We start from the raw sequence: 10878 nt of genomic DNA on the forward strand, positions 1-10878 counted from the left end.
ATATATATATATATATATATTATATCTATATCTATATCTATATCTATATATATATATATATATATATATATAATATATATATATGTATGTTTCTATATTTCTATATTTCTTTATTTCTATTTTTCTATTTTTCTATATATATGTGTGTGTGGGTGTATGGATACCTTAATACATTCAGATTTTTTTTTATTCCAAGAAATCTTTCCCGTTACCTGCATTCATCCTGAAAAAGTTTGGGACGCATTTGAGACTTCGCAAACTTGTCTATGATTAGTAGACTTATCGATAGGTGTTTGTGTGTGATAGCACTGTTAAATAGTGCCCGACCTTAAAAGCCAATATTTGAGATATCTGGACGTATACACTAGATTGTGCATGTGGTGTGAACATCCGTGTCGGAAGCTTAGAAGCATTGTCAATCCACAGTTGTATCTACAGATGGAACTTGCAAACAGTAGTACATACGTAGTTACAATCATGTACCCAGATTTTTCCACTCGGATAAACGGTATTCAAGTATTGTAATCTTGTCATGCATGCGCGCGCACATGTTAAATCACATCTATTCTGTCTCATATTAGTAAGGACATTGATGTAGATTAACTAGAAAGGGGGTAAGTTTGATTTAATACTTCCTACGCTATACACCGGTACATCTATCTAGATACCGATGTACCCATCTACCTATCTCTATCTTATATGTACACATGGCCTATGCTATGGTGTCCGTGCCGAACGGTCTCCTCAGTCACACACTTATGTATGTGCTTGGTACCAAATGCATAGATTCATATTCTCGTGTATGGAACTCTTGACAAAATCTAAGCGGATGTGAAGTTTCGACAAAGATAGAATAAATCTCCAACTTTCTCGGAATACGCAGAATGTTATGAAGATAGGCAGATAACATCTGTGCATAAGTACTAATTTATGTATATGTGTACTTAAATATGCATTTTGATCACATGCATGTTATATTATGAGCTCAGCTGAAGGTATTCATATGTATTCATACTAACTGCATATACTGTATTCGTGGATGGTAAGATTGTACGCTTGAAAGATGAAACTACACTGTGTCTGAATACAGAGAGCCAGGTCAACAAATTATTTCCTCTTTTATACATGGCTTTACCTAACTAACAACGTGGTGTGTATGTACTTATAATACATACATGAATGATAGTGTGTCCATCAGATTTAACTTCTACACATGGACAGCATTACTTTATTTTATTTTATGTCTGCACGTTCACCATCACTAGCGAGCGTGTACATATCAATAGAAAAGCATACATTTATCATGATTTTGTTAACTTAAACGTATTATAGGATATCCCTAAACCACACTTCTAAACTTGTAAAAATTTGAGTTCAATCCTTTGAATCTACGGGCACGCAGCTATATGGAACATATCACAAGAGATTTTGACGTGGTACTCACATATACGAATGTCGACTTGCGCGAGACTTCGAAGGGGCTGGAATTAGACATGCATGCAGTGGGCTTTGGAGCTGCTGTTAACGCTTTGGAGCATCTTTTCTTATCTCGACTAACCGTTTCCAAACAGTACTTGCGCATTTTTATTATTTTATTTTTGGATTATGAACGTGGAGGGGAGTAAGCATCACCGCCACACTAGAATTGATTGAACCACACGAACTATCAGAATGAACCACAAAAATCATCTCCCACCAGCGGGTCTGTACTATGTTGTCATGGTATTGTGCAGTAAGTAGGCACTTTCCCGACAGATGACTAGTCATCGTTGTAATCTGACCGAATAAATATGTCATTCTTGCTTTGTTCCGGAGGCGCCTGTGATTCCTTTTGTTTGACAGTAAGTGTAGCGATTGAAGTGTGTAGACGAAGTATGTTTGAAGACAAGTACGGTTCGCCGATGCTACAATTGGTAGCGTGATTACTTAACATGAAGCAGTAGCCAACGGATTGCAGCTGACTACACACTAATAGAGCCAATCACAATTCACATGTCAGACATTGAAAATAGCTTTACATATGCATGTGTACATAAATAGCACGACATGTTTGTATTTTTATCTTTTTTTAATGAAATTAAATGTCAAAGTTCAGGAATCATTCTGTCACTGCTGTTCTGCTCGTATTAACGCTTTGAAGGCTATCACCGCCGGAATGGTGTCGTTGTGTCTTACTCGTTCACCCCCATTGCAGCCGAATGCGTCACACCTGTGCTATGCCATCTGAATTGTACTTGTCCTTAGCGTGACTTTATTTCCTGTGCAATCGACGTTTGTCAAATTTGACGACAAAATCAGCAATAACCCTAATTCGTGAGGAATTCAGTGTCACCGGCATCGATATCGTGACGGCACAGGATACCACAGCGCAACACAGTTTGTGTGCCACTGGTGCTGTGTTCAATAGATTAACAGCCAGCCTCTGTAGACGTACGAGACCAACTGCTCGGTGGCTGTGGTGCGATAGAGCTGTAGCGTGATGGAGTTTGTGATCCGAGTCCATCTGAATAGAATTCAAGGACTCAGACATGATCGTTGCTCCCGTCTATTTCAACATCCCGTCAGTCACAATGTACTGACGAGTGAGAAAATCTTAGACATGCACCGGAATGTCCGTCTTGCGTTCTGAAGATATTCTCGCACTGCCAGGACAATACCGAGCGGTGCCAACTGCTCCAGCGCATATATATCCAATAGGTAACCCAGACTGCATATGCAGAATAAGCTCTGTGTACAAACAGATAGATCTATGGAACATAATCCAAATCACTAGGCGCAACGACCCCCCCCCCCAACAAAACTGCGGAGCCGGCTTCTAATACACGAACCCGCAAGTGGACCTACTAATCTTGCCAACATTCCCTATACTTCCAGCTCACCTGGCACCAATCTACAGAGCCAGCTCTACACACATGAGGCTACAAGCGTACCTAAGCTGTATCTACAAGGCCAGTTCTTCATTATCATCACCATTATGCATCGCTTGCTCGCCATCCATAAAGCCTTCGGCCCCGTTGTTGCTGCCTTCCTCCAGTACGTACATAAACGCATCGGGCTTCTTGAAGTCCCCAGCCTCAATGAAGGCAGTGTACTCCTTGAACCATATGCCCCACGCCGTTATTCCCTGTGTAGGTGACATGATACCATTGCTTTATAGAATACGTTCAGAAAGCTAGACAGCGATGGCAGTTCCAAACCGGTTGACATGAGTTATGCATCCTTAAAACAGACGAACAGATATGCACCTCGCACGTGAAAGTATTGATGGACTGAGTCTAAATTGGATGTACGGCGACAGCACAACATGCCCCGCCCAAGAGTGGTCTATGACTATGATATCATCGGAACACAAATACGGGTCCATAATTCGATACTTGCGCGAAAGCAGGTTCGATACAAATGATTCAATCAATCAAGATACTGGCTATTCGATACTTATCCGATCATGCGCACAACACAGAGACGCAAACGCCAGCGGGAGAACTTTCACAGGCAATACACCGGTGACCGTCGTTGTTGGACACGGCATTGTTATTGAAGGAGCCGACACGATACGGATTCGCTTCTGCGTGCAATACTGATAAGCAGAACTTACGTCTCTTAGAGATGTGGAGGGTCTGAAACCTAGGCGATTGTATGTGTGCTCTATATCAGCATACGTCAAGGCGACGTCTCCAGGTTGGATCGGCATCTCGTTTCTGCAGTAGAAAATATAATTGAGGTCGATTGAGGATCAAGTATTGTGATTTGAACTCGAGATGGATTAGATTTAAGGCTAACCGTGAACGTGTGTGAGAACGGCAAAACGTATTTGTAGTAGATATCGCCGTTATTGTGATCGATGGAAAAGCACTGATGTCTTGTCGATATGTAAAGTGTTTTTTAGACACCCCTGTGTGGCGGCGTAGGAGGGCGAAGATTTGTTCATTTTGGCGTATACAACAAAGTCGGTATAGGGAGACAAATACAACACCAGTTACCATCAGTACTATTGATAACTGTGCACAACCCGTCCTAAATCACCAGAACTCAGCACATTGCGCGTTCACCTCCACTAGGGGCTAATTTGTACCACATGGGTGTGCACACCACTGTGTGCTAGATAGTGGTGAACTGAATGGTATTGTGAGGCTATGCAAGCAAACGATGAATTGTTAGACCACGCTATTTTTTTACAGCTATTTCGGGTGCTCACTAATAGACAAACAGCTTCAAGTTACGAGGAATGTCCGAGCAACGAGCACTAAACAGAGTCTATGGCTTTCACACCGCATATAATGACAGAACAGCCACGTACCTACCATGGTTTAGTCGATATATCATACCAGCAGATGCCAAACTGTACACTTAACGTACACTGAACATCGATAGATAGACTTGGCAATACGGATAGGAATCACTATGCACAGTAGTTTGATAGTCTTACCTAACAGCTGGTACTCCCATAACCCGCTCGATTTCAGTGATAAGCTCGTTGACATACTCGGGGTGGCCTTTACCTAAATTAAATACCTACAGCGGAACGAGAGAAAAATTAGATGACGCTTGCATTTGTTTTGTTTATGGTCCTAGGAATTGCATATACCTATGTGATGCGCGTACACGTCGTTGACATACTCGGGGTGGCCTTTACCTAAATTAAATACCTACAGCGGAACGAGAGAAAAATTAGATGGCGCTTGCATTTGTTTTGTTTATGGTCCTAGGAATTACATATACCTATGTGATGCGCGTACACGTTTCTATACAGGCGTGTAGAATACGTGTTGGCTAATCGACATCCCCTGGTCTTTCAGGAAGCCTGGCACTTCACTCGGGAAATAGATGGACACCATGTCAATTTGTCAATGATACATATAGACACTTCCACTTATGTCCACAAACATGTATTACTGCAGATTTAACTATACGGAGGAAAATACCCGATCTAGAAGTGCCCACAGGTGCTAAATTCGCACATGTGCCATTGTAGACACACATTCATACCAGAACTAAGCGCCTTCACAAAGATACAAGCTCCAGTACACGCTGATGAATGAAGCCACAAGTTACGTATGGCAGAACCCAAATTTAGCAACCCTCGGAGCAAACCAAGTACTTGAGCATATACCATATACAGTAAAATATCTAATCCCAGATACGCAAAAGATATCAAACCCATGACAAACGGGATTCGAAACCTATCGCCCAATCTCACACACTCGCGCCCTTACTTCAAAGTCGCTGCCTTTGTTGATCGCCGCGATAATGCCGTCCACAATGTCGTCGATGTACGTGAAATCCCTCTGCAACACGCCGTGGCTGTACACATTGATCTTCTCACCGCGCAGCATTCTAACTGAAAAGTCGTACACGGCCATATCAGGTCTACCCCAGGGCCCATACACCGTGAAGAACCTGCGTGTGGATATGAGGGTGCCCACGACAAGGCATGCACGTTGGCTCTCGTTTAAAACCACTATAGGTACATGCATTGATCATTGATCTGTTTTTCATTGGTGCACACATTGATATGTTTTCCATTGGTGCGCACATTGATCTGTTTTCCATTGGTGCACACATTGATCTGTTTTTCATTGGTGCACACATTGATATACTTTTCGTTGGTGCACACGTTGATCTGTTTTTCATTGGTGCACACATTGATCTGTTCTTCATTGGTGCACACATTGATCTGTGATGCAGCTGAATTTCACTGTAAACGCGGTCGAGGGATCCGCCCCATATCCGCGCATGAAATAGCTGGGTTGCAGCGGTGTGGCCATGGTTTTTATGATTATACGATGCCTCAACACAGATGGGAAAAATATGGTAGTGGTTGAAGGCTCAGTAATGGCTGGATGTTGTATCGACAGGATGAAGTCTGTGCGTACACTGTACAGAGCCTGAACAGTGAAGAGAGTGCGGCAACAACCAACTATTCTGTGTACAATGGGAAGAAATCACACGAAGCAGCGCAGGTAGTATTCAGTCGCAGCACACAACACTGCCAGGAGAAGCTCGAATTCAGGTTTACGTACACTAAAAGGAATCTAGACGGTAGAGAAGTGTATAGATTTCATCGAATATAGAACTATACATACGACAACATCATCACAGCACATCAATACTCAGGGTTGTTGTGTCAACCCAGATTTGAGGTGTTCACTGTATTAGATTCGATGATTGAAACAAGATCACTCTATAATTTTGGCATCTAGCAGCACTCAATACAGACCTGGCTAAACAAACAACTCCAAGAATCACTCTCACTTTGTACTCTGAAGAGTAACCCTTATCTAGCATCACAGCTCTGCCCGGGAGTATAGATCTTACCTCAGCCCTGTCAGTGGAATCTTGTACAAATGGTGATACACTCGTGCGATGTCTTCATTGGACTTCTTCGTGGCCGCGTACAGACTGGATGGCGCATTGATTTTATCGAATACACTGAACGGAACTGTGTATGGGTTAGAGTGCGGACCTGAGTGTGCGGAAGGTTGTAGGTGACCGTGCGCATATGCACAGATGTATGTTTCAACGTGTTGGTATGTGGCCGATTTTTGACGATTACAGTAAAAGTAATAGAAAATCGATAGAGGTGACAACTTCCAAACTTGGAATGTCCTGGAAAACCCCCTTATTCTCGCTACATAGTGGAGTTAACTCAAAATATGTGATATATATCATACTAGAACCTGACGTATACGAATAGCGTGATTTGTACAGATATACCTGCAGGCACAGTCCCTCCTGGTATATATATATGAATTAACTACACTCTAATCTCCGACCCGCCGATGCACACTGGCACACGCACCTACATCGAAGTGATTGCGCCATCAGACGCAGCACGCGCTACATCCGTTACTAGTACTCACACACGCGCGCAAAAGGCCACAGCACAAGCCAAGAACGTACTCACCCTTTGTATTCCTTCCGTACACCGACGACGACGACGCAAAGACAACCTTGACTCCCGGATAGTTCCTGATGACTTCCAGCAGATTGGTGAAGCACTGTACGTTGGCCCTCACATAGGCCAGTGGGTTGATGAGTGAGTACCGCACCCCAGCCTGCGCAGCCAAGTGCGCTACGTGCGTGAATTTGTATTTCTTGAAGAGAGCTGCGCGTGGTAGACATTCGCATGAGTGTGGCGGAGGGGATTGTTAGGGCAAGGGCAATTGGTGATGGATCTTTGGCTAAGCTGCCGCATGTGCTTGCACGTGGGTGGGGGGTAATCCGTTGTCGGTGCTGCTGAGGTGCGGCGTGTGGCATTGTTGAGATACAGAAGGCACCAGAAACAGTAACCGTGTCACAAGAGAAGGTTGCAGGTGTGTGGCATCGCAGACATAGAGTGAAAATCTGGGATAATATCAATCCTAGTGCGCAATGCCGCGTGTGACAATTGCAGTCAATTTGTGGTGGTCGCAATAAAGCCAAATGTTTTCATAGTCATTTATGGTGAAGGAGCTTCAGTGTGTGATCTGAGCAAGCCCACCGCATACATTGTATGTCATGACTAGAGGCAGTTCTCATACTACTTATCACCTTCTAACTACAACAGGCGGACGGCAAAACATATATTTAGAAACACTCGCACAAAAATAAGCACGGATACACCGCAATGTCACATGCACCCGCAACAACGAGATATTCTTGTCACGCCTACGGTATGCATATCTGTCTCCCCTTAAACCACCCATTCCGTCACAAACGCCGCTCACATACCGTGTACTTTATCGCCGTCGCACACATCCACTAGGAACATAGGGATGTTCTGTTTGTGCAGCTCATACGCTCGGTCTCGTTTGAGGTGTATGTCATAATAGGCATCGAAGTTGTCGATACCAACTGCAATAAAATCACAGACAGTGGGGTGTGACGAAAGACATACTCGGTAAGTAAATTCGCCGCAGGCTTTAGTATGTCTGTTTGATGCAATTATTTACGTATGCTATCTCGACAAGAGAGCAGTCTCAGATACTTCGGTAAAACAGTAAAGAATAAACGTAAGAAAAATAACATACTTAGCGATGCAACAAAGATCAACGAGAAATTAATAGGTAATTTAGAGGAGTATCTCTGAGGAAATCATTGCACTGAAGCATATACCAGAAATTAAACAGCAGAGTACTCAGCCGAAAGTATTGTTCAGCGAATACAAACAAAGTTGCCTAAACGACACCAACCAGAATAGTGAGACTGAACAGTTCACGTGTACACGCTTCACAGATGACAGTGAATTTGCGAACACACTTAGATTCGACTGCATAAACATACCAACAAAGTGATTTCGCCTGTGCAATTGTAGCGCAAGGTGCATTCCGATAAAGCCGGCCGCCCCCGTCACTAGTATAATCTTTTTCTCATCATTTTCGTTCGCGTAATTGATCGGAGGCACATCATCCTTCGACCTGTAGTATGGCTGCACAGATTGCATGACGAAGGTGGAAGCGTGGGCGGATGGGTGCCGAGCGCAAGTATGTCAGCATCAATGGGGGATGAAAACAGCTACCCCACCAATATATCATTTCTAGATGCATCAACTGAAATGATTCTATGAATAAGCTTGAGTATATGCTTTGCTGCAAGTGAGAGTGAGAGAGTGCGTGTGCGTGCAGATTGGAGGGGCAGAACTAAAAATAGAATGACAACTGTGTACCTGCAGAAAGTCCGGGTTTTCGTCATTCGACGTTGAGGCCATGCGCACCTTCTCCGTAGGCGGCGGATTATTCATATGCTCAAAATGTGAATTAGAGGGATTGTATGTGACTTTCTCAGCACTCCTATCCACTGTGTACATGAGAAATACGTTAGCAAGGTTCGTTAGAGATAAAATCCCATGGCAGCGAAAAAAACCACACGGTTGTCGAAACTTCATATCTCCAATTTAGATTATTTCACACACACGTGAGCCCATTATTCAAGATTCGAACTTCATATTAGAAGTACCGGGCAACACCGAGCAAAGTAAAGCAGCGGATGGATGAAACACGATGTCGACTGAGAAACTGTTGTATGAGATGTGCTACCGCTACAAAATACAAATCCAACTAAAGACCTAAAGATAATCCATGTAGTTGCATTTAAGTTCATGACGATCAACATCGGATGTTTTATATTTGCGAATCCAAAATGGTCATCAGCAAGCTATGTTAAAGGACAGTCGACTAGAGTACGGTGCTAAAATAGCACGAACAAGGTTCAGTACATTAAAACAGACCTTCATCCCATGTACGACAAATATATACACACGGCACATGAGCGCAATTACTGGAAGCACGATGAACGTGCCTCCCAAACGATGACAAACGATGATATGTAAAACACAACTCAACAAAGCAGGGCTGTAATGCCCAACAGAACACGAAAGTGTCTTCGAAGACGTGCAAACTACAACACTTGACACTCCAGCATCAGGACAGAGTCACCGACAGTATATAGCACTCTCATAGCGGACACGTACGTGTCGACATAACACAACAAACATCCTTCTGGACACTGCATACAGCGAATCAAGTTCCATCATGTTAGATAATAAACATGGCCCGACGAGAACACATACGCAAAAGGTAGAGGATGCCGACTGTGAGGATGGCCAACACCAGATACCGATCGTGAGCTGAGGGTGAGGTGAGAAAAAACAAAGGGGAATAGATAACAGGGTTATTCTAGGAGTTGTGTGGCGATGCCTTGTCACCATGTTGCATTCATATGTATTCATGCGAATTGATTTTATACCTTCAACCGTATGCAAGCACATGCCAAAAATGCTGAGAGCCAACAAAGCAGAAGGGAAATGAACGGAAAAGGAAAGCAAATCAATACATAATTGTGTTGCCTGGAAGGTGTGGGCGTCATCCAAATGAGTGCTAAAGAGTACGGGCGATGCAGTCGTACTGTTTTGCGCTTCACAAATAAATGCAGGCAAACAGCTGGCACACGCCTGGACACAAGTACGTCCCGAATACGCTGTACACACTCACGCGAAGATATCCGTATCAGTATCTTCACACACAAACACATATGTCTATCAAACAAGACGGAAAAAAACCCCATACGTACTGCACTCACAAACAAGTAAATCTGCATGTATTAGTTAGACAGCAGTATGCTTCGAGCATTGATGGACAACAAAGTGCGTGTACATACGTAATCAGCAATCATGTCTAAACGTAAATATACAGCAACAATGATGCAAAGCCATGCTCTTTGGCAATATTGTGTTGCATACCCATGGTGCTGTATTATATCGTATCGCTGATGCTAATTCGAGCGCAGATCAGATAAGACTGTTTGAATTCTTCAAGACCCACGAATCTATAGAAGAGCCGGAAGTAAGAGCTTTGCCATTAAACAATGAACCAAAACTACACTGGCAACAGCGCGTATTGATTGAAAGTGAGAGTGTCTGAAAAACCGGTCGTATGTTTTACAGCTCGGAGGCGAATCTTTGGGAATATCTGAGTGTTGGACGACATTGCTCTATCACTCCACGTGTATTCGAATTTGCTATGAGAAATAACCTGATGTTGAAGTATACAAAAATAAAGAGGACAACATATGACATGTACAACATACATACGCTAGCAAAATTCAGTCAACATGTATGTGTACAAATATACTATATATACACAACCACACATTACGTTAACACACACACACACCAACTCGCACACACACATACACACACACACACACACGAATATATATACTAATATATAAACATGTATACAGAAATACAAACATACACACACACAATACATATCATACATTATATATATATATATATATGAATAGATATGTTTATGTATGTATGTAGCAGGTATATATGCATATGTATACGTATATTTGTATGTAGATATGTATGTATGTATGTATATATGTATGTATGTA

The 10878-nt window shown here is 42.8% G+C and overlaps 1 protein-coding gene across 1 annotated transcript; it reads right to left on the reverse strand.

Annotated features, from left to right (window-relative positions):
- Positions 1–2062: 2062 nt before the first annotated feature.
- SARC_10233 (hypothetical protein) lies at positions 2063–10309 on the reverse strand. Its single transcript, XM_014295732.1, has 11 exons — positions 10217–10309; positions 9548–9604; positions 8645–8775; positions 8263–8407; positions 7711–7833; positions 6905–7105; positions 6316–6439; positions 5214–5397; positions 4427–4512; positions 3596–3698; positions 2063–3124 (listed from the first exon to the last, which is right to left on the reverse strand). Exons 1-11 carry the CDS (start codon positions 10218–10220, stop codon positions 2942–2944), a joined length of 1341 nt encoding a protein of 446 aa, XP_014151207.1. The 5' UTR covers positions 10221–10309; the 3' UTR covers positions 2063–2941.
- Between the last annotated feature and the right edge of the window lie 569 nt (positions 10310–10878).

The sequence above is a fragment of the Sphaeroforma arctica genome (genome assembly GCF_001186125.1).
Source record: "Sphaeroforma arctica JP610 unplaced genomic scaffold supercont1.1179, whole genome shotgun sequence".
Taxonomy (NCBI): domain Eukaryota; class Ichthyosporea; order Ichthyophonida; genus Sphaeroforma; species Sphaeroforma arctica.